General features: G+C 37.3%; 1 protein-coding gene across 3 annotated transcripts in view; it reads right to left on the minus strand.

Moving 5' to 3' along the window:
- Positions 1-25,342, minus strand: part of CUNH8orf34 (chromosome unknown C8orf34 homolog) — a 173,896-nt gene that overhangs the window by 86,659 nt on the left and 61,895 nt on the right. For all 3 annotated transcript variants that reach the window (XM_087751811.1, XM_087751803.1, XM_087751796.1), the window contains exons 6-7: positions 23,771-23,940; positions 18,884-19,050 (exon numbers count right to left, since the gene is read on the minus strand). In XM_087751811.1, the coding sequence (XP_087607937.1) occupies positions 18,884-19,050; positions 23,771-23,940 (337 nt within the window). The remainder of the gene's footprint in view (positions 1-18,883; positions 19,051-23,770; positions 23,941-25,342) is intronic.

Consider the following 25,342-nt stretch of genomic DNA (forward strand, 5'->3'; position numbering starts at 1 on the left):
AAAATATCACAGGTTTACAGTATGCCGATTTTTCCCGTTTTCTTGTAAACATGGTATTTTTTCCCTGCAACGTTAAGCACTTTGTTCACCTTTTAAACAGATTAAAGCTCATCTACATTTAGATTAATCAACCCATACAGAAAAACGCCAGCGCCCCCTGGTGGGCGCAGCTTCCCTTTGACAACACAGGCTTCACTACCCAGGGGTTATTTCGTCGTAGCCATAATCATCAATCACTACATCTAACTCCCTTACTAGACATTCGTATTTTCCAGTCATCCAATAGTCTGTGGAACTAGAGCTGTAAACTGGAGAAGCATTTTCTTCTTTACCCCAAACATTCCCATTTGTGTCCATTTTTACTATAAAATACATAAGAAGTTTATGAAAAATAATCTGTAACTAACTTAACTCGTTATTTTAGCTGCATATTTAAAAGACAATATCTTGGTAAATTAATTAGAACTAGCAATTCACATTTATTATGTTGGCTGGTTATTCTAAAATAAGCTGAAAACTGTTGCAAACTCAAAATGAAACAGAGAACACAAGAATGACAGGCTGAACCTGTAAAGTCCAATCCTATTGCAAATGGACATAATAGTCCATACAATGTAGGTGCATCAATGCACTAAGAAACAGTCTCTTTGTTTTCGTAAGGCTGTTTGCAGGGTCAAAGCCTAAGCTTGTTCACAGTGCTATTCACAGTAAATAGTTTTGCATGGCTTTTAACATGCAGTTTCATATAAAATGTAAGGTTATCAGACAGAAGTCTCACCTGAACATGATTTACACTGATATAATTTGAATTACAGCATAAATAGCAATCACAGTATCCCAATTATAATGTCTTCAGAGTATATAATGTTTGGTGCAGGATAAAGATATCATTGCAGCACCAATGAGATGATAGTGAGTTGCAAATGTACAGCAGCACCTGGAACCAGAACGACAAAAGCAGTTACCCCTAACTCAGGAACCTATCAGTCCACTCTGGAATTGTGTTCATCTCTGTGCGCAGAAAGTATCTGAGGTCACATCCCAGGGCTCTCAGTGATGCATAAGCTGAGTCATTCTACCTATTATTTCCAGTGTATTACAGGAAACTCCCTTCTGGAACTGGAAATAAACTACTCAAGGGTGTCACAGGAGGCAGCGCCATTAGCCTGAGACAGTACTGGAGAGCACCGCAGAAGATTAAGCCTATACCAATCATTTTAAGAGAAAATCATGACTTTCTGAGCAATTAATTTTCTGTATGTCCAAATACTTGTGCTATGGTGATACTCAAGTTATGAGACAACTTTGCATCCAATGAAAACCTTTAAATAAGCTTCCACGGAATTCATTGTACTGTATAAAATTAATGGGAACCTGTTTTTGTAAGAGATCAGTACAAAACAAGCAAAAATCTTTAGGTTTGGTCAATAAAAAAATATAACATTTCATTATTGTCCCCTGTTCATGTAGCTTGTTCATCATTGATTTAAAGGAAAACATTAATTATCCATCAGAAGTTGCTTTTGCCTTTGGATTCTTTCTTTTCTTAAACAATATTAATCTCACCAAATTTGAACAAAAATTTACATGTTTGCAAAACCCTGATCCAAACATGCTGTTTCCATTTCTTTTTAATCGAAATAAATAATTATAAGCCCCAGCAATATTACAACAATGTTGATGAATTTTGAAGAATATGAAGCAGAAAACTTAAATTGAGGTAGAGGCTCCAAAGTATCCTGACTAGGCTGTGCAGCAGTCAAAAGGGACACGGTGTTTCTGGCTCTCAGGCTCCCACACGCCTTTCCTAGCACTAGTCTCTTCTAGATCTATATCTTCCTCTCCTCACCTCCCGAGATGTCAATGCTGTATTTACTCTGCAGACTGCAGCGGTGAGCAGTGTGACTCTGCATCTTTCTGTAAGACACCTATCTGTCTGTAAGATACTACTGTAAGACATCATCTCTCACTTGTTCAATAACCAGGACTGGTTTGTACGGGTCATGACAACATCTCTTTTTAAAATTATTATATTCATTGCATTTTAAATAACATTGCTTTGTCACCTGTATCATGGTTAAGTGCACTATCCATAGTCTACTTCAGGGATTTTGGAGACATGAGGTTGTTGATGATAGTCTGCAGAGATTCTATCTGCCTGCGTGTGTAATTTTGTGATGCTTCTTTGCACCAAATACACACATATTTTATCACCTCATATTCTACCAGACATAGTTTCCAGCCGTGCGTAAATAAATCCATATGCTGTCTATTGGCTACGCACTGATTTTTTTTTAATTCTTCATTAGCATTGTTCTATCTAGATCCCAGGTGTTTATACTACACTTTCACCTAACCTGTAAGAAGTGTTTGATTCTTCTCGCTAAATACATGTTTCTTTCACACAGAAACTGACTTTTCCATCTATCTTGTCATTCTCCTATTGCCCCCAAAACTGTCAGTTAGATGTGTCTTCAGAGCTAAATGGGTCAAACTTACTAGTTCTACTAATATTTACTCACAGCACTTCACCTCCTCATTTTAACTTCCTGTTATTGCCCTCACCGCTACTAAGCTACTTATTAACCTTTAAAACCTGCTATCATTTTTTTTTAAAGTCACTTGCTCTGAAGAGAAAGGAAAAACTGGAAGCCATTCACTACCACTTATTTAGATAATTTCACCATTTCAGTCCACATTTAAAGGCTCAGAAGAGGGCGACAACTGTAATGGGCCGTAATTACTTGTCTAGGTAGTTTTATATTGACTTTCTATCTGTATAGTTTTAATATTAATCACTTCAGCGTACCAACTTCTAAAATGTGTGATAAAAATATATTTTCTTCTGAGTGTTTATCTTGACATGACCCTCAACATTTTTCTCCTCTCTTTCTTTCATCTGTTTTTCTTTCTAAGAACAAATCAATATTTTGGTTTTGAATCAGCTTGCAGCTTCTTTTTTTTCCCCACATTCTGGAGATAACCCTGAGGTTTGACAGCATTTTGGCACTACTAAAGAGCTAATACAATTCTCATTAGTAAACAAATCTCCTTTCTGGATGACTGAACTTGTAGTCAGCTACTGGTTAGTTAAAAACTCAGCTTGCACCTGTGAGGTGTGTTACCAGATTTGAAACTGGCTTTTTCTGTTAAGTAATATAGATATGTTATGAGAGGAATAAGGGAATAGAGCAATCATTTGTGCATGGTGGCATGACAGACATACTTCTTATGCAGGTTATCCAAACTATCTAATATTTTAAACCCCTGCATGACTTCTAATCACACAGAAGTATCCTATTTCATTACCTATTTCACTTTCCTTCTGAAGGCCAGATCTAATCTCTTTGTCTCAGTCTGTATATTCTGTTTGGTAAAACATTTATTTGTACAGTGTTTACTCAGATATAGACCAACATTTACTTTCTAATGGTTTCATTTTCGGTATTTTATGAGCACAACAAAATTACATTTCAGGGGTCCGTGGCCTTCCCTATGCTAGCAATTCATAGAATCGTTCAGGCTCAGAGGGACCTCAGGAGGTCTCTGGCTCACTTTCCTGCTCAAAGTAGGGTCAGCGAAGCTGCTTAGGGTTTTATCCAATTGAGTCTTGAAAATGTCCAAGGTCAGTGACTCTACAACCTCCCTGGGAAAGCTGTTCCAGCAGTTAAATATCTACATACTGATTTTTTTCCCCTTTATATCTAATCAGAACCTTGTCTGTTTCAATTTATGCCCAGTGTCTCTCAGCATGCTGCTGTGCACCTCAGTAAAGAGTGTGGCTCCTTGTCAGGAGCCTCCACTTAGGCACTGGGAGGCTGCTCTTAGGTCCCCCTAAGGCCTTCTCTTTTCCAGGCCAAACAAACTGAGTTCCCTCAGCTTCACCCCATAGGTAGCACCCCTACGTTATGAATGCTGGACAGTCTTAAAAGGGATGTCATCTGCTCTTAGCTGCTAGACTTCCTGCAGCATAACTTCTGCAATCTCTTTACTACCACAACTTATATCCCGTACAGTACTCCGTGCATTCAGCTATTTTTTTTTTTCAGAAGGGCTACAAGAAAACACAAGCTATACGAACAGGGTGAACCTTCCCATGAAAAAGGCAACATCTCTGCTTCTTTACTATCATCTTGTCTCAAAACTGCTATATCCCATCACATCAAAGTAGATAAATCTGCTGCAGCAAGTGGAGCTTCAGGAAAGCTGAACTTCCCATTTGACCCACATTTCTGTTCATGAGGTTTTGCCATGTTTGGGTGTTTTTTTTCATAGCCTAGAGGAAAAAGAAAGGTAGGCTCTGTTTTTCTGTTCATTCTCCTAACTATATTATCATTTCTTCTCTAAATCATGGATACTTTCTCTAATTTCATTATTTTAGCCTCAGACAATATTATGCTTACATGAGATATCAAATGTTTTAAGTACTAGTTCATTGTAGTTTCCACTGGGAATACTAGTTATTCTGAAATATCCAAGCTTCTGCAGAAAAATGTGTTACTAAAGCTCTAATATTATTCCCTTGTGCTGTTACAGTACTTGTCAACTCAACTTTCATTGTGCTAGGACTCATACTAAAAAATGGCAGTTTTACAGTCTGAGCAAAGACCTTACGATCCAGTTACTTCCCCTCAATAAAATTACCCACATAATTCTCAGTCTCTTTCTCATACTTACAAACCCATATTGAAAATCTGTGAATTAAAACCCAAATAATTAATTACATATTAACAATGAAGTTATCAGTCTCCTGGAGTTAGTAACATTGGTAGTGTCCAGTGTGACATATAGATTACAACCTGACTTCCAAAGTAATGAACTGACATTCAGCATTCCCTACTCATCTTCTGCCTTTCAGAAACTTGTCAGAGTTTATCTCTATGTTTTGAATGTTCCTTCTATCATTTCCGCATTAATAAACTGTAGTGACAATTGTGAATTAAATTATACCAATTGCTAAACTGGGTGACAAGTCTTAGCACATGCAACCTTACAAGCCAAAATTAAGAGTTGGCTTTTAGTAATTTGTTGTATAGATACTCTTTGGGTTTGGTTTTTTTTCCCTAGTAATCCACTAATATTTATTGTGCACTGATTCTTGGTACTGGTTTCGATAGTAGTTGATGCCTATAAATCTTGGAAAACGTAACATCAGGTGCTGTGCTAGCATGCCACATGACAAACAGCTACCCTGCAAACAGAGGCCAAGTTAATTTGAATGACACAAAGCATTGCCTTTTAACAATAGAAAATCCCACCAAGAGGATAATGGAGTAGTATCCACACAACTTTTAGATCACCTTACCTTTAACTAAAAGCAGTTGGGGTAGATGAGGTGGGAAATGCTGGAATCAAAATGCACAGACTGCCGGAATGAGCAAGAAGCAATCCCTTTCCTGCCCAGAGAAAAGTCAAAAATACTCGGTCCATTTTCTTAAGGAAGAGAGACAGGGAGTCAGCCCTCAGGGAATAAATTTTAATTTAACTCTGTGTCATTTTCCCATCCTATTGGCAGAGCAGGAATAATTAACGCAAGAATGAACTCATGAGTGATTTAGGGGCAAAGAGATACTGTAAGAGTAGAACCTAAACAGTAAATATAGAAAAGATTACCTAACTTCAAGCAATAAGATAAATGCTTATCATTTCAAGGTAAACTACATGTGACTACTCCACATGAAGTCCTCCAAGTTGTACCTAGTACTCAGTGATCAAATGCTACATTCCATATCAAAAGACTGTTGGTTGTGTGAAGGAGAGTGAGAGGACAGCAATGTATTAGATCCCTGGTTTCTCACGACTGTGATGGCATGCATAAAATCCTAGCCCATGGCTCCATTCTAGCACTATCAGACTTGGGATCAACTCCATTAAATATTCCACCTGAAACAGAAACAAATGGAATTGATCTACTGAAACACACAGAGAGAAAGATGCAGAAAACAGTTAAAGCAAAGCATGAAAAAGTGACTATTTCTGCTGCCACTGAGTCTCTGACCTGCTTGTGCCTTACACTATTTTGAGTACAGCTATGTATTTCAACCACACACATTTAGCTTTCACAAGACTTTTTAAGTAAGAGATTCAAGCAGATTGAACCTTTTCATTGCTCGTTGCCTAAAAGCTGACTCTGTCTTTGAGACTAGGTCACAGTTCTGTGATTCTCGAGTTCTGTGACAACTTGAGGATGTGATTTATCAAAATACCCTTTGTTCCCTTCCAGAAGCTATTCACATGTGGTAACTTAAGTGAAGTTCTCATGTAAGTGATATTTACCTACATTAACATATAACATTTACATACTTTCTCCTCCCTATTTTTACTTTTCTTTAACGGCAGAGGAAGGAGTAGCTTCAGCACTCAGTCTAATACTGAAGAGTTATTAGTTTCTCCCAAAACCCTGCTGAAAGAGCCATAGTGCTCCACATGAGAAGGAAGTAAGCTCCTGCCTTGCCAAGTGCCAATACCATTTCACTAAGTCATGGTAAAATTATATTTATAAGATTACGAATGTAACAAAAATTACATATTTTGATTATGAATGCATTCTGGTGATCATTTTACATGGCATACATCATCAGTCTTGGGGGGGAAACAGGCTAAACAGAAGTTTCAAATCTAACTCTTAATAGAAGCCACTAATATCACTGAATAACGTAAAAAAAAAAAAGGCAGTAATTAAAACTTACTTTAATATATGAGTTAGGAATGAAAGACAAATAACCTATGTCTCAAACACATTTATAGTGCCAAACTCAACTATCAAAACCAAATAAAACAGAAAAATGAAGCAAATACTGTATAAACTATTGGAAAACAATACCTAACAAGGTTTTAACCATAATACTTACATAAGAAGGTAAGGTGTTCATTATGTTCTGTATTTACAATACAACGGCCTTAGTTTTGGGTGCACAGATTCAAGAAATATTTTACTTCAGAAATTTCATACACTTTCCACTAACTGGACCAGAACCTAAAACATCTATATGCATTATGAAATGTACATAAAAAACTATTTTATGTAAGTAGCATTAAATTACAGTTTCAGCTATTGGAAAGGCTTCACCAAGTAATGAATGTATCAGAAAAACATAATATGAATTTTTGGAAAAGGTGCTCTGGTGTTGTGCAGCGCATGACAATGGAATCAGGTTTTCTACAGGGATTTCCAACACCTTCTTTTCAACAAACTTCAGTTTAGAAAGTAAGACAGAAAACCACATTTTGAAGTATTTCATTCATAGCTTTGTCTTGGTTCATTTTGTTTCAATTCTTACTTTATGTTGTTATATACATCATATTCTGTCAGATATTATAAACAGCACCATGATTTGGGGTGTAATACCTAGGAATGTCTTTTGCAATAAATATATTTTATTTATTATATTTTATTTATAGTTATTATTATTTTATTTATATTATAATATTTATTTATAATTACTATATTACTTTTTTAATATATAAATAAATCTCTATTGCCACCCACCAAAACCCTGCTAAATTTATACTTCTCCAAGCGCCCTTACTGGCAGTAATTATCTTCTTGTGAGCAATTATCTGTATATAAAATAAAGGACAATTCATTCAGAGGAAAGGACGCTCTAACAATTCAGAGAAACATAACACTAACCTGCCACATATCAACATGAAAAATAACTTTAAGCTCTGCTGTGTTTGGATATAATTTTTTGCCTTCACATCCTTGCCTCCCAATATGAATTAAATTCACAAATGTCTCTTTGAATAAGCCTCCCTATCTACTACTCTGATGTACAATCTCTCCTCAATAGCTGAAAAGAGCCCCAAAGCCGAGGAATTCACTGAAGCAGGTCAAACACTAGCAGTAAGGGGTTATGATACCTGAAATCAGATAATCATACTACCTCTCGCTCTGCTGCCACCTCCCTAAATTGTCCGATAACTCTGCATCAATCTTATTCTCCCACCACAAAGACAGTGATTTCAGACTTGTGTATAATTGAGTAGTAAGGAAGCCTCACCAGAGCTCACGCAGTTCCATTGCTTCCTTCTGAATCTCCAAGTGAAGAAATCCTGTCATTTTTTACCAAAGTACAAGCTTGACAGTTGTAACTGACTCTTTCTTTCATGCTTCCTTTCCCTGCATGCTCCAAAAAGAGAATAAGATTGCTCAGGAACTGGCAGCAGTTTAGCACACAGACTAGTCAATCGGGTGGGCCAGATCTCTCCAACCAGCTTCTGAACTCGGACATTCATAGTTGAGCTTCAGTGTAAACTAAAGAACAAGTACATGCAGAGGTTATTGCAGATTACTAATACTGGAGAGTCAGCGGCCTCACTAAAACAGATCCAGGCACAAAAGAAATTATATCCGTTGCTGGATTTCCTTATATATTGGCACTGGAGGATTCCCCAGCAGTACGTCTAAACTAACCTAAGTGTCCTTAACAAGTACAAAGTAGTTGGGACATCCATTTATCCAGCATCCTAGGGATATCCCATTCCTAGGGATGAGTACAAGAACAGGGCAAGTACATACGGTACTTTATTAGCATAATCCCTCAGCCCCAGCTGATTTATGGCCAGGGACTTTCTGAAGCAGAGGTAGCATCTATATCTTGCAGCCCTTGATGTATTTTTCTTCCATTAACCTGCCCAGCTCATTTTCAGCACATGTAAATTTTTGGCATCCACAACACCATTAGCAAATAAATCCATAGATTAATTGTGCAGTACATGAAAATATATGTCCTTTTATTTGTTTTGAACTTGTCTACAGACAGTTTCATCTGAAGCCCCATGATTCTTATAAAGGAAAAATCAGTAATCAGTTGTATCTTGTTCACCCTAGCTCTAGTAACCTATTGTTCTAACTCCAGTAACCTACCATAGCAATGCTTGATCATTTAAGCCCTGATTCAACACAGTAAAGCAAATGTTTACCTTCTACATATAAGGAACATGTGAGCTTTCTACCTACTACTGAACATGTTGTCTGACTAAGATAGTTCACTAGTACAGTTCATCTGGTATTTTCCCAATAAAATACACTTTTATTCAGAAAAAATAACAGAATACACTATGGAATGTCTGGCCTTATTTGAAGAGCCACAAAGCATATAGCAAAGCAGGATGTGTGATGCTAAAGACAATCACTAGGAATGTAGAAGACAAGGGAGGTTGAAGTCCTTACCTTGCCCTTATCACATAGGCAAATAAACACCTATTAGATCTATAGTTTTTCCTATGCCAGCTCTTCCATTCTGTAAAAATTATATTTATTGAAAATCCTTGGCCATTCTCAGCCACTAAAATTTCAAGAAAGGATCAGAATTATACAGCATGCAGTCCTCAGATATACAGGTTCAGATTATACCTCTTCAAATGATGGGAGACATCAAGGTACATGAAGTATTTGTGCTGGATCAGACCTGAGGAGCAGCTAGCATAGTCTACTGACTCAAAGTAGCCAGCAGCATATAGACAGTAAGTAAAGATCCTCTCAGTTACCTGCAATTTCCACTTTTGGACTGAGATAGAGAATGTACCAGAACGAACATATTTAGTGAAAAGGTATTGATCTATTTTCCGTGAATTTATCTAGTTTTGTATATTTACACTTGTAGTCTCCACAATTTTCTGTGGCAATGCATTCCACAAAACAACTATGCTGAACTCATGAAAAGATACTTCCTTAAGCTACATAGCTTAAAATGTTACCTAAAATATGCCACCTGACTCAACCACAGCTCTTTACTACTTGCCCAACACCTGATGTGCTTGGCACATTTGGAGGCGGGCAAAGAAATAAGATTGGGGAACGGCTGTGAGAATCACCTTCTCATCTTTCTTATAAATGGTGTTGGGGTGGAAGGAAGCTTCTTATAGCTTCTCTAAAGGGACTTCCTTGTCTTCACAGCCATTAGACATCAGAACTGCAAGCATTTACAAGTGTAGAAGAGTATCAGTCTGATTCCATAATACTGGGATCAACATCACATCATAATGAGTGATATATACCATGGTGCTGTGTCACCTTGCCTTCCTTTAGAAGAAATCCCAGGCATACAGGTCATAAAAAGGCTATGTTAGTACAGACATTTAGGTCTCTGATCTGGACAGCCAGGGAACTAGGATTACAGTGTCCCTGCTCTGTTCTTGAGGTATAGGCTTAAAATAAGCTTTGGTTCCTTGTGTGAACTGTAAACAAATGACATTTTAGGCTCCAGCACATCATGATATTCAGTACACACGTTCCTTGAAAATGAATCATTCTTTTGAAGCTTTTTATTAGCTCATGTAACTCATTTCAACTCAAGAGAATCTAGTATCTCTAACTATAATTGATTTTCTCTCTCCATTTTCCCTTTAGCAATATGAAGCACAATCAATTTCAGTTTCAACCCATTTTATGCTTATCAAACCAGAAATAACTATACAAGTGTTGCAGTGACTAATTCAATTCATAATTTATTCTAACCTTACAAACGCTCTCTTAACCAAACTATAGAACTTACTAAGCTTACCAGAAACTATTGTCAGTCTAAAAATTCTATTTAAACATCAAACACCTGTAGTATTATTGACAGTAAAATTCAAGAGCAGGATTCCATTATTTTAAGACTTAAAATACCAAATCCCTGTTCTTCGAATAACCACTTAGAGCTTTGCTTAAACTCAGATCAACTAAAAGATTCTCACTGATGCTGCTGTCTTTTAGCATAGGACCACAAGATGAACTGAAATCAATTAACTCCATGAATGACATAAAACAGACCTGCGCGTCTCCCTTGCTTCAGTGACTTTATGTATTGGCAGAAAGAAAAAAATATTGAATACAGTATTTGTTAAACTTTTACACAGGTGTTCAGTGACAAGTATAATGCATGAAAACATTGCTTTAAAATTAGTAGTAGATTTAAAGTTTATGGCTTCTCTCTAGAAAATAGTCCTGCAGATCAAGGAATCTGGTAAAAACTACTGTTGAAGGTATCTGCAATAATGTTGTAGTTAAAAATTTAGTGAAATGTCATAAAAAAAAATACTTTTTGAGATTATTTCTCACCTTAGCTGTTTTGTAAAAATAATTACTCCAACTGATTTACCAATTCTGGCATTATTTGTATACTACATTTGCATAAAAAAGACCAGCATTTACGTTATTAATTGTTTGAGGCACAGCATAACAATTCATATATTGCTTTAAAAGCAAAACAGATAAAGATTTAATGAGACTTACTACAGTTAGAGTAAGCTAATCACTGTAGCCTGAAGATAAAAATAGAAGTTATCCATAATTGCCCATTTTTAAAAGAGAAATTCCTTTTCACAACCTTGGTGGTTTCTTTGCTGTTCTTTTTCCCCTACCCTTTCCTCTAGACTTCAATATTTATTAGGCATTCTCGAGATCAGATCCATGAGCACACGGATCCCTCCAGGTAAACTCCACATAACCAACCACAGTAAAGAAATAACAGAGTATATATGTTAAAACGGAATAGTGAAAGGAAGAAGTTACTGCAAATACGACCTCCTGAAGGAAGAATGTTTATGTAAGTCCACAGAACACCAACAGTTGTCTGAATAGTAACCATAATGTTCTCTATTAAGCTCTACAGGTTTTACAGTCTTTATCACTTACAGTACACTTACGCAATAGCATAAGAATTACAGCCAAATACCATCACTTACAAACCGTACCCTCTGTGACAACTATGGTCACTTCTCAATGCTATGCTAAGGCCTTTGTGCACAACAAAGACTAATTCAGAAGCAAAGAACACAAGAGACATGGGGCAAGTGTGAAAGACATTCTGGAATCCACCGTTATGGTCTAAAACACCCATGGGGAGAACAGAATCACCTGTAAGTGAAAGGCAATATAAAATTGGGGAACAGTTGCAAGACATCTAACTGTACACTGATCAACCTATCTCAGGAGGAGAAAAGGAGCCTTTATCTAAAAGAAATGAGAACTATGTCCCTGGAGATGACAGAGAGAGTAGAAGAAACCTTCCATCATGTCAACACAACCTCTCAATCTTCAAAAAGACAGTAGTGACTTGGAAAAAATATCTTTAAGGAATGTCCTGGGTCTTCATAGCAGCTCACATGGTGCTGTGTTTGATTTGTGACTAAACTAGTGCTGATAACACACCAATCTTTTAGCTATTGCTGAACGGTGCTTGCACAGGGTCAAGGTTTTCTCTGTTTCTTACTCTGGCCCACAGCAGGTGGGCAAGAGGCTGGGAGGGGAGACAGCTGGGACAGCTGACCCGAATTGACCAAAGGGATATTCCAGGCCATATAATGTCATGGTCACCAATACAAACTGAGGGGTGGCTTTTTCCAAAGTAGCTGTTGCTTGGAGACTGGCTAGGCATTGGTCTGCTTGTGGGAGGTGATGAGTGATTGCTTTGGCATCACTTGTTTTAGGTTTTGGGGGTTTCTTTCTTTCTTTTTTATTTCTTTCTTTCTTATTCCTCTTCCTTTCAATTATTAAACTACCATTATCTCAACCCATGAGTTTTCTTGCTTTTGCTCTTCCTACTCTCTCCCACCTAGCACTGCGGGGCAGTGAATGAGTGAGGGGCTCTGTGGTCCTTAGCTGCTTGCTGGGGACAACCCATAAAGAGGGAAAAAACACCTTTTGGAAATTTTGCCTTCAACTGGTCATTGTCTACCCAAATTCTAAATCTTTCAGGAGTTTCAAAGTACCTGGTAATCAAGATTATCAGAAATTGCCTACCATACAGATAGAAGATTGAAGATAAATGGAAGATAAACAGAAGACTGAAGATCAGACCTCTTAGAAATTGTCATAACAGTAAATTGCATCTATTGATATTTTTCCTAGATTCAAATAGTTCTATTCAAATTGGGATGAACTACATCTTCCACATCAGACTCTAAAGAAAAAGCCACTGAATGTCAAATACCTATCACTTAGAAAGTCAATTATATCTCACAAAAGTAAAGCTTAAGATATTTCAGTCATACTAGTTATATCATTCACAGAGCAGTAACATCATGACTGCTCATATGCTAAGCCTGATCCATATAATACAATCCTTCTTTTGCTCCAGTAATAACCATCACGGAGAACAAAAGTATGTAAATGCTTTACACACTTTGGGAGGTAATGCAAGTGAAAAAAAGCAATAAACCAGTGGGTTTTTTTCTTTCTCTTTTAGATACAGAGCATGTCTCCTCTGAACTGTTGAAATGTGAAGGAAATTTGAAGGAAATTTGAAGGAAACAGAAAACTTAATACGAATAGCTTCATAAAAGCTATGACCACCAGTCTGTAAGATATTAGAAATGGAAGCATGTAGATCTATGGCAATTTCCAAAAAAGCTTCATCTAAGTATTTATTTACACAGTAAATTTTTTCAGAAATTACACTAGGAGGGCAGTAGTGATGCAGATAGTCAAGTCATGCATACAAGACATTTCACTTCACTTTTGAAAACATACTATAAGATAAACAATTTTACATTTTTTTCTAAGAGAAAAATAATGCTGGGTCATACCTTGCTAAATATTTTCTTGGAATCTGAGAACATCAATGTTTATTATTGCATTGAGTGAGAATCAGCATTCAGTGATAAGAACATGAGACAAATAACGCTGGCATTATCACTTTCCCATTACTTGGGCTAAAGCAGTGATCACTATCTCTGACTAGACAGAAAACTTATCTTCTTCCAGTGGCATGAAACTACTGTGCTACACTGACTTTCCTGCTTGCTGGTGATTCGAACCTGAGGACCATCATGCAACGAGGAGTTCATGACCCACACAAAAATTGACCTGAGCAGGCGCAGGTCTGTGCTGTGCTGCACATACCCCTTGGCTGCAGGATAATCGTAAGGGAGAAGACTGTAGGCAGCTCCCACTTGGCATTTGGCAATGACACCACCTGCATGGTCTTATCGTGAACATCGTTTTGCTTGACAGTAGAAATGCTGAATGAAATTCTTTACTTATAAGGAAAAGTAAACTAAATTATTTACTTCTAAGAGCTCTAAGGACTGTAATGCTAGTGAACCTTAGCACGACAGGATCTGTGCAGTGTATCATGCCATGACCAGAGGTCAATGTTGCACAACTTGGGGTTCCCAGCGTCTGAAAGGATGTAAGATTATCTATGCTATCCCCTTTTTCCACCTCAAAAAGGTATTTAAATCCACACGTTATGCAGTCTGAGTGCCCTTCTAACAGAAATCTGTAACACACACTTGCACCAGTGCATTACATCTGTCACTGAAAATTTTGCAATGTATAGTACAGCCAGTCTCTGCATGCAGACGAGGCGTACTGTCTCCCAGTGTTGTCAGCTTCTGTGCATGCACTACACAGCAGATGCTCACTGGTAATGTTGCCGATTTCCCAATAGCTTCCAAAAAAAGAAGTCAGCCAAAGGGGACATGATGAGCAATTCACACAGTTTTCTCCCACACAATCATTCTACTTAAACCCCAACAAAACAGTCTGTGGGCCAGAAAACTGTTCTGAAGGTGTAGTACAACTCATATACCATCTTTCCCAGGGACTTGTGGCCTCTCTTCTGGCAAATGATGTATTCTAGTCACATAATGGAGGAGAAGTTTTTGCCCAGCTGCGAGAGACAACAAAGAGGAACAACCTGCTGCTAATATTAGAATAATTTATCAGATCTAGAGTCTGTTTCCCGCATGTTGCCAAAGACCTCTAGGAAACAGGGAAATCAGGAATGTCTGTTGAACCAGAGGAAATGCACTGAAAGCACTGCAGATTGGACACCCTTTCATTAAAGCATTCAGAGACTTATTAGAAAAGCAGTATAGGCTATACAAGGGGTAGACTACCAGACACTGAGTTACTGTCTCATCCTACAGGCAAAGGCAATCTCCACTGAGTTCTGTTTATCTCCTCTTGTTATAGAATGTAAATATATCACCAGCCAATCTTTCAGGGGTGTTACAGTGATTAAGTAATTAACATTTGGTAAGCTCTTGAAGAAAAAAGAAATTCTAAAGATTAGAAGAAGAGTTATTAAAGCAAACAGAAGACATCAGGTATCTCTTGATAGCAATAGTTAAAAAATATATTACTACTTAAAGTGCATTTCTGTCTTTAAAGATTCTGGTTTGTTACTGCATAGCAAGAATTACACATAATAAACATGAGGCAGACAATCACTGAACTTTCACTTAAGATTTCTACATTGAGAAAAAAACCCACTATTACTGTGAAACCAGCTCTGAAGAAAAGAAGAGATGGTTTTACAAGTCCCGATGCTGCAAACACTTAAATTTAGCTCAGATATATGATTATTTGCATTGAAATGGTGAAGGCTTTTCAGAATCATACACACTGGCATATGCGTCAATGTACCTGCAGGAAATGGACTTCAATTTCACTTTAACCACACCTGTGTGAGCTTCCTGGGTAGACTTATCTTTGGAGTGGTGCTTCATAGTTAACTATTGCATAGCATGTATTAACATATGGTAATGTTTTTAATATTGTGAGCATGCATAAAGATTGGACAACAACAAGGAAAGAAGTGATTGAGCGTTATGACTAAATATCAATATTGTGTAAAACAATACAGAATTTCTTTTTCATCTCCCTTACTTGTAAAAAGCTCAAGAAGGTACATTTCGGTCCAAGTGTGCTACAAAAAACCTTATGCTTTTACCATGTGTATGTTTATGCATAGCAATACATTTAAACAATGACATTCTTACACTTAATCAAACAATTGATTTTTCAAAACCAAATGAGTCATGCTTTGGTGACTGTTCAATCAATATTCCCGGCAATTTCAGGGAAAATACAGTTCAGTCCTCTCCAATGGACATCAGTGAGATACTGAGGGAATAACATGATTTCAAAGTCTCAGGGGACTTCAGCCAAATGCGAAAGACAGCTTAAGCCCAAATGTCATGGAATTCCAAAAGGACTGCAGAGTTTCACAAAGAACTACTTCAGCTCCCGATTAGATTTACAAAACACAATACTTGGCATTATGATGTATACAAAACAAGCTGCTTGATATTCAGTCACAGACCTCAATTGCATTACCCTTTTACATTTACAAATACATGTGATTTTACAGTTGCATTTCTTAGCTTCTTAAAGTCAGGAAAATCCTTTCCACTATAATGTTATCTGCCAGTAATCTATTTCAGCCGCCTGCATAACTGGACACACTTAGAAAGTTACCAGTGTGTTAACAGCCCTCCTATGCATCTTATGCTATACATAAAGAGTGATAACTGAAATCATAATGTAGCCCCATAATATTCTTCTTCATCTTTGCACATATATTTCTTTTGAAATGGATGACAGAAGTATAACAGCTTAATTGTTTCTTCTATTTGGAATGTTTCATTCTAGCTAAACCTTCATTGACAATTCTGATGTGAGTACTAGGATGTTTTTTTTAAAAGAAAATATACCAACAGTCAGTTTCGTGCTTTTAATACCTCAATAAATCAACCAAACTCTGAAAAAGATTCTCTTAAACACACATAAAGATGGAAGTTTGTGTTCTGCAAAAACCTGCATTGTAAGTAGGGTACACAGTAAAATCATCTGCTATAAATAGTAGAATTTGTTTTCCCAGAATCCAGACTTAGGAGCATAAGGTTTTGCAATTTTTTAAGAAAGGGCTGAATAAGCAATGAATACTGAACTCTAAAGGGAACAAGTCAAGCAGCTATATGCAACAATGCCCTGCAATTCAGTGATGGCAGAAAGCCATGATTTGAAATTAGTTATACTGCATATAAGCAGTGTAAAAAGCATCAAAGCAGTTAATGGATTAATGCAGTACATAATAAAAAAATTCAATTCCAGTATCATACAATTACTGATCTGGAAAACATAGCAATGAAAAATACCTATCTTTGCTGATAGAAACTTAAGTTTTTTATGTTTCCTTCAAAAGAAAATAAAACGCCCTTCCTGTGTAACACTTTGCCATATCCTCAAGTTTTGAGCAGTTCTGCAGGATGTAGCCTAATTGTTATATCAAATATAAACCACATACTGTCAGCAAAATGAGAATTAAAATAAATGCCAGTCTTTCAGAAGCACAGCACTTTCAACACCAAGATGTTCATATTGAACTTTCTATCAGTGGTAGTTACTATAACATGGCTATATTACAATCACTATAATCATGGCTATTCATCAAATATGCCATGATTTTGCCTCAGAATCTGAGTCACTTATATAACACTCTACTTGAACCAGAGGTCCTGTTTGTGACCTTTCCTGGTTTTAAGTTGATTTTGTATAAACTTTGCCAGTTTTGATGGAATGCATGATAGAAAAATGTTCCAGGTTTTGCATGGCACAAAACCAGAATGGATTCTTACAATCGAGTCCTTATTAAAAAAAACCAAAACACTTGTTTGTACACAGATAATATTGTGCCCAAAAGTCAAGGCGCTAGAAAAAAAAAATTCCTTTATACTGCCTTTCTGGTTCCAGATACCTTGAGGGATTCAAATGTCTAAAAGGAAAGACCTACACATCTATTGGATACCTTTTCCCCACTATCTCCACAGAAGTTAACAGAAGATTCTATTCTGTATGTGATATATAACGAGGCCAGTAACATCACACACACACACTTACCTACTGTACCTTCCAGATGCCACAGAATACTACTTTAGGAGTCCTGTGGTTTATGCCAGTACAAGACACCCATTCAGCTTGCTTTTTACGTCACACTGATAAAGTTGGAAAGATCTGTAAATTGCAGGAGGAAATAAGGAGATAACGCAGCTACAGACTAATTAAGGCCTTCACTGGAATCCATGGATTAGTTCTGGAAATACCAACTGATTCCATGAAGACTGCAAGCCCACAGTCACAGTGTGACTTCCTTCAAACACAAAGAACTAATTGACCCACTGTCACACCTGAGTGACCCAGTCCATTATCTCTTCTTTTCTGTAAAAACAAATGCATGTATCAAACTTAAAACTACTGAAAAAAAGAAAGTATATATTCATTCACAATTATTTAAGCGTAACAAAAAACTTTTTTACCACAAGCATGGTCAAGCACTGGAACAGGTTGCCCAGAGACGTCATAGAGTCTCCAGCTTTGGAGAGAGTCAAAACCCAACTGAACAATGTTCAGAGCAACCTGCTCTAGCTGAACTATCCTGAGATTGTCTATTTCCTGTGCTTTGATCCCACATAAAGTTCTATGTAGCAAAAACTGGGAAAAAAAAATATTGAAATCCATTACTACCTTTTAAGCATCTTACATTGAAGCTTTTAAAAATGGCAGACAAGAGACTATTAATCAACTTTCTTCAACAATTTCCCTCCTTTCACAACTAGTAATAGTAGGAAAGGGAGAAAGAAGTGAGCACAGAGCCTTCTAGAGTGCAATTTAACATTCAATTCAATGGAAAATTACAACCAAATCCTCTGGAGAGGTTACAAATTCACTTTGTGTAAGCTATGTAGCTAGTAAGCCTCAAATAAAATTCACTGAACTTAGAACTGTGATACAGCTAAAAAAAGAAGAACCAGATGAAAGCTGGTAAAGCTCTTTCTGCGCCTTGTACATAAATACATTCTCCAAGTAGAACCTGCAAGTGATTTATGAAGGAAATCAAATTAATTACTTTAAGCATCTGAAGCGTTTGATATTTCACAGGATTTTGATGCAGCTCGCAGTTTATTCACACACAAATACAGTCTTCATTACATTCACTCCTGAAAGTTGCAAGTTAAACCCTATGAACCGTCACACAGCTGCTGGATACTTTAGCTTCAATCATGGGGAGCAGATTCAAACTAATCTATGTTTGATGGGATATTACACTTTTTAGATTAATCTATAATAAAAATGTATCAGAAAATACACATAATTTTTTGCAGTTACCAAGCAGTTCCATTGCATCATCTTCATTGTCAATATCTTCTTCGGTTACAGATGGAGCTGTGCTTTGAGCAGAATCAAAGGAGTCCTGAGAAAGCATGGCAGCCAGCAGTTTCTTATGTTGCTGCTGTTGTTGTTTTAGTCCTTTGGTCTTTGGCTCCATTTTTAAGCTGTGAGGGAGGAAAGCACAACTTTTTCTTACTGGTGCTCTCTACAAAATATGTCACACATTTGTCAAATTACTGTAGCCCATGATGTCCTCCAGATCTGAAGGTTAATGCCATCAGATTACACATAAATCAACTGGTTATCACTCATTCCCTGATCATTGGATGTTATAAGTCAGTTTGTGTTTTCAGTTCCTATCTAAAGTTTTGATTGAATGATGATGGGAAATTTCCTATTGCCTTTATGGGCATTAATCAAGTCTAAATAAGCTACATATACAGAACAACAGGATGTCAATTACTAATCATTATTGCTAAGGCATTGATCGCACAACAACAAAGCTGAGAACAAAGAACAGCTCCCTTGAGTGCTTATGTTATCACAACCCTACAGGATTAAGGACTATATAGTTATAACAATTCACATGGTTTGTTGACTTGTGTCCTTAACCTAAGTAACAGACAACTGGAACTGCACAGAAGTTAGCAGAAGGGTCTAAGGCAGGACTTGCTACAGTTAGCAATTTCTGATTCCTTACAGTATCAAGATAAAGGCCACAGGACAGAAGCTTGGTGCCCCACATGAGGGTATCGGCAACACCTCAGGCTGTCTTACAGCAGGAAGGCAGATCTGTTGCAAATATATAAAATTTAGTATGACCAATGATAGTTCATTTCCCACTGCTAAGATGAACACTAAGAAGACAAAGTGGACCTTGGAGATGAAGAACAGGCTTTGAGTTTAGGACATCAGGTTATGGATGGGGCCTGTGCAAGCTCTAGTTCATTTTGGGCTCTAAGAAACAAGAGCATCATATGAAAAATCACCCAAATTCCCCACTGTGTACATACATTATCCCTTGAGGAAGTTTCCCAAGAGCCTTGCTTCTTCTCAGAACTTCTCCAGGAAATTTTTCATGTAGAAAACTACTAACTATGACATGGAAATGAGTTCAATCCTATTTTCACAGTGTTCGAATTTCTGAAGGATGAGCTCAATACCAGCAGGATTGCCATCAGCACTTTTATATGGTCCCTTATCACATATTAATACCTTACCTTGCTCCCTTACAGCAGCAACAGATAGCAGTACAAAACCAGTGACAAATACAGTCTTTCCTCTGTAGCAATCCAGAACATTAACGGCAAAAATGTGACCTTTCATCAGTTTGACAAGATGTCACTAATACACCTAACCTCAGACTAGCTACACTATCTTTCTTAGTCAAAGTAGTAGTGAAACCTGTCCTTTCAGTTGCTCAAAATTAATTCCCTTTCTTTTTTTAAGTAACTCAGCCTGGCTTTCAGATATACAACATGTGTGCTTCCGTAGCTCATCATCACAAGAATGTATGTTTTTAAGGAGGAAATAGTGGCTCTTTCCCACTGTCCACTACTGAATGGAGCAAAAAGTGAGGTTCGTGGTTGCAAAGACAGAAAAAGCAGACAAGTCATAGATTCCCAAATACCATGTGCTATGTATACTCACTATGATCTGTTTCATGCTGAGAAGACCAATATTGAAAATGGGCCTGTTATCAACAGACCAGTGGCCCATAGGACTATGCCATTCTCTGCAGCCTATTCAGTCCCCTACAGAATGCTATGAATGTGTAGGGACCCAGGGCTTCCCCTTCCACCAAACAGAAAAAGCTTGTATGCTACAGTCTGTGAAAACAACATGGAGAGAGGGAGTCACATGACACTGATGGCAATTACTCTGCCACTTATCTGTCAATGCCTAATCCTCTGGATATTTATATAGCATTTCATTTATGTAGCTTTTCCTTATGTTTAGTGATAGATGAAAGAAAATATATTACCTGGAAATAATAGGACAATTAGAGTTTTCACTTTCCTGTTCTCATGCTGTAACTGAAGATTAGGATTAGTTTTGAGAGTCTCTGGCTTATCACATAAATCCTGGTAATTAGTGATCAATAAACTATCACTTTTTATTAAAAGTGTTGCTAAATCAAATTTAGCAAGATATAACTGGAAATATTTAATATTAATTTCAAATTGCTCCCTCTTTCAGTTGCAGGTAAAAATGTAACTGAATTATTTTAGGCTACATTAATTATGAAGTATATGAATGAAATACAGATGAGGTAGCCAAAAATTCTTCACAACTGATAACAAATTCACTCTTTTAAGAGTTTCATTTAAACTCATAAAACCCATACTATTCCCTCTACTTTTGGATATACTAGGTATATGTTACATTAAAACTAAATTGTTACTACCTATTACTTGTCTCATGCACTTGGTGTATAGTCAATTCCAAATTCTGCTAATAGTACTTTAATTCCCAGTAACACTGAATCAGACCTTGAAGAAACTGCCTGGTATTAGTGAACTATTATTAAACATTCAGATTAACCTTGACCAATACAGGTCTTTTAAACTTCCATATATAGGTGGCATCAATTTTAGCATCACCGATAGCTTGAAGTTCTGCAATTTTATGATTATTTTACAAGACTGCAAACATGTTTTTCATAAATGCCTTACAAAAGCTGATGAAATGCTAATGAAGCAAAGAATTATCCCAGACACAAAATCAGTCATCCAAATGTAAATCCATATGCTGCATGTAATTTAGTAGTTATTCACTTCCACTGAAAATCAGTATTCCCACTTAATGATACATATTTTTCAACAGGTCTTCAGTACTTAGTGCACCTAAAAACTAGAGATACCAGTGTTCCATGAGTCTTTCCTGGCATCAAGTACCCCATATTCTCCTTATTTCATACATCAGGCAACGTGATTTTGTCACGGTACTCAACAAGACTTCTCAAATACTATTCTCAAAGCCATTAATCATGTTTTTTAATTATAGCATTAGCTGTGAGGTTTCTCACAGCTTGTACCACCCTCCACAAAGAGAAAAATACACTCCTTTGTATCATCTTTGTTACTCAGAACTAAACCTCTTTGCTCCCGTCTAGAGATCAGAGATGCTTATTTCTGCTCCTTCCTATTGAGAGAAGGGATACAATATCCTCAATTTGCTCTGCAATGTGGAACAGATCTTTATTCAGTGTCTTTATTGGACTGCTGAATAAGGAAAAAGAAACCCAGGCCCTCACAATCAAGCTGCAGTGCCAGTTGCTGACTCCATTACTTTCCCAGGAACTGCACTGGAGAGACCCAGTGTCTGAGTTCTGTTGGTTCCAGTCCAACGTCTGGCTGAGGGATCATTACTACATGCTGCTACTTCTTTGAAATAGTAGTACTTGCAGCTTCCCCCACAATAATCTAATTAAAAGAAGAAAGAAGTGCTCATGGATAACAAACATTCCCAACATGGGAGGAAAGTTAATGAATACAGCCTGTAAGAGTACAGCAAGTGACAGACCAGTTTCCCTGTGACAGGGAGGTGAATTCCAATGCAGAAAACACATGGAGGACATAGTAAAGCAATATTCACAATTCAAGTTGGGGGATGAGAGGCTGGAGAGCAGTCCCGCAGAAAGAGATCTGGGGCTTTGGGTTGATGGCAAGTTGAATATGAGTTAACAGTGTGCCCTGGCAGCCAAAAGGGCCAGCCATGTCCTGGGGTGCATCAAGCACAGCATAGCTAGCTGGTTGAGGGAGGTGATTGTCCCACTCTACATTGCACTGGTGCAGCCCCACCTTGAGTACTGTGTGCAGTTTTGGGTGCCTCAATATAAGGACATCAAACTATTAGAGTGTGTCCAGAGGAGGGCGACCAAGATGGTGAAAGGCCTCGAGGGCAAGACTTATGAGGAGTGGCTGAAGTCACTTGGCTTGTTCACCTTGGAGAACAGAAGGCTGAGGGGTGACCTCATCGCAGTCTACAACTTCCTCAAGGGAGGCAGCGGAGGGGCAGGTGCTGATCTCCTCTCTCTGGTGACCAGCAACAGGACACGAGGAAATGGAACAAAGCTGTGTCAGGGGAAGTTCAGGTTGGACATTAGGAAAAGGTTCTTCACCGAGAGGGTGGTCCATCACTGGAACAGGCTCCCCAGGGAAGTGGTCATGGCACCAAGCCTGACCTGTGAAAGGCTGTGAATACTTCACTTTCTGTGACTGATAAACAGGTATCTTTACATCATGGAAAATGGACTCCTTGGAAAAATGATAATCTTTTCCATGTAGCTGAAGCACATTAACAAACAAACATACTCCTCCACCCTCAGTCAAGTGCAATAAATTGTCAGCAGTTATTTACTGCAGAGAATACAATTTTCTCTTTGAGTAAGAATTGTTATTAACACCAAGATGCTAAGTATAAGAACTGAAAATGAATTTAGGAAGTCCTGTCAAAAATAATACAGATACTGTTTTCCCTTGTCTATCTTTCCTTTAAATGAGAAAATCAGATTTATCACTGAAGTGTCAAGAAAATTAACACACAGCTACTACCAACCGCTGAAAGACAGAAGGGTTTCAAGTATCTGAATGAAGCTATACATCACAAAATTATTACACAATGGGCCCCAATCTTGTCAACATACACTTAGTTTTATACATGGGAATAAAACCATGGGACTGTAAATGAGTATAAAGTTAATCATATATAAAAGCATGAGAAGAAACCAGTCACGTATTAAAATCTTCCATTTATTCTGCATGCTGCCACACTATGGCATGGGAATTTAAAAGCCCTGCACTCTGCTCTCAGAAACAGGGCATTACAAAGACAGATCTTTTTCACAAATTATAAAATTTCTAGGCAGAACCAAAATCCCACCTTCCTCCAGGACTGCTGCTATCCTCGCTGTCCCACTGCTCGTTTTTATTTCTTGGTATTGGTGGCTGCAGCATCTCAGCAGCCAGTGGGTCAGCATCATTCTCTTCACGACCAATCCATTCTCCAATCACACGAGGTCTGAGAAGGGGGGTGTTAAAACCTGTTGTGTCCTGAAGAGAAATAAAAAAAAACCAAACCAGAAACACTGAACTGCTTGTTCTCAACCATGCATGTAAATAGGAAAAGAAAAGAAGAAATAGAAAGTAAAACTATTCATTAAAAACAGTACAAAAACAGTACAGTACATTATCATTTCAGAGGGCTACAAAATACTCAGAAACAATCATGGACTAATGAAAAGATTCCCATTAACAAAATTCACCAATGCCTCAAATCTCTCCTATTTCTTACTTTTCAATAGCAACTGCAGAAATCTGGGGTATCATCTTGAAAAATTAAATTACTTTTTAATAAACGCACAACTCTTAAAACCAGCACTGTGTTAGTTCTGCTAAGCAACAGATGAGCTCACTTGTCTAATGAACACCCCAACCAAAAGACTGTTGCAGATTAATAGCATCACTCTTATTTGCATTACGAATTAATGCAAAACTAATAAATACATTTGCATTTGGCATTTTAAAAATAACCCTGCTGGGATTTACATAATGAATCTTTCAATTCTGAAAATGGTATTAACATTTTAATAAAATGCATTTCTGAAACTAGTACTTATATTTTTAACCACTTACTGGAAGAAGAAAACTGGAGAGGATTACGAGAAGCAAGCAAAATCCAACTGGAATTTTCAAAACAATAGCAATGATTTGTATCATTTACTAGGAATTTAGATTAAGGAAACAAATTGTCCTTAAAAATTGTATGAAAAAGCTGTTCTGAAGTGGTGAGTATTTCTGTTCTCAATGTTACTAGAACGGTTGTAGATAAAGGGTCATGTACAACAGTATAGTCAAACTAAAAAACAAGCATGTATGCAAAAAAATAGACATGAAATGATGGGACAGGAATATTTATTTTGCTTTAATTAAATTCTTTTTGAGGCTAGCAAAGACATTTCAAATACAATGTTCCTAATTAGGAGAGATATATTCTATTCCTATCCTTTAACGAGAGAAAATTTTAGGAAAACAAATCCTTGGCCGTTACCTAGCTCAGTGTCTCAATAAATATTCCTGCCATAAAACAATGCTTTCCAAACAAAGAGCATCTGGAAAAAGTACAGCACAGTGATTACTTAGCCTAGCAACGTATTTTCTCATCTTCCTAAAAACAAACCATTTTTAAAGTCTCTTCCTAATTGACACAGATATGGTAAAAGCACAGTTTGAAGTAGAGGCCTCTACTGAAATGAAACAAACAAAAAAAGCCTGCAAACTGCTTTCATATGAATATATTCACCCTGCTCCAGCTAGATGCTGTAATTTTGCTCAGCAGAACTCCAAGAGCTTCCGTTTTAACAGAGCCAAATATGACCCAGAGCCTGGATTAGATTCATTCCCCCTTGTTCTTTTGTTCTGCTTTCTGCTATGTGCCTGTCAGTGCGATACCGCA

Source organism: Nipponia nippon, unplaced genomic scaffold (assembly GCF_047370975.1).
Source record: "Nipponia nippon isolate SJK-2023a ecotype South Korea unplaced genomic scaffold, ASM4737097v1 scaffold_1, whole genome shotgun sequence".
In the NCBI taxonomy this organism is placed as follows: domain Eukaryota; kingdom Metazoa; phylum Chordata; class Aves; order Pelecaniformes; family Threskiornithidae; genus Nipponia; species Nipponia nippon.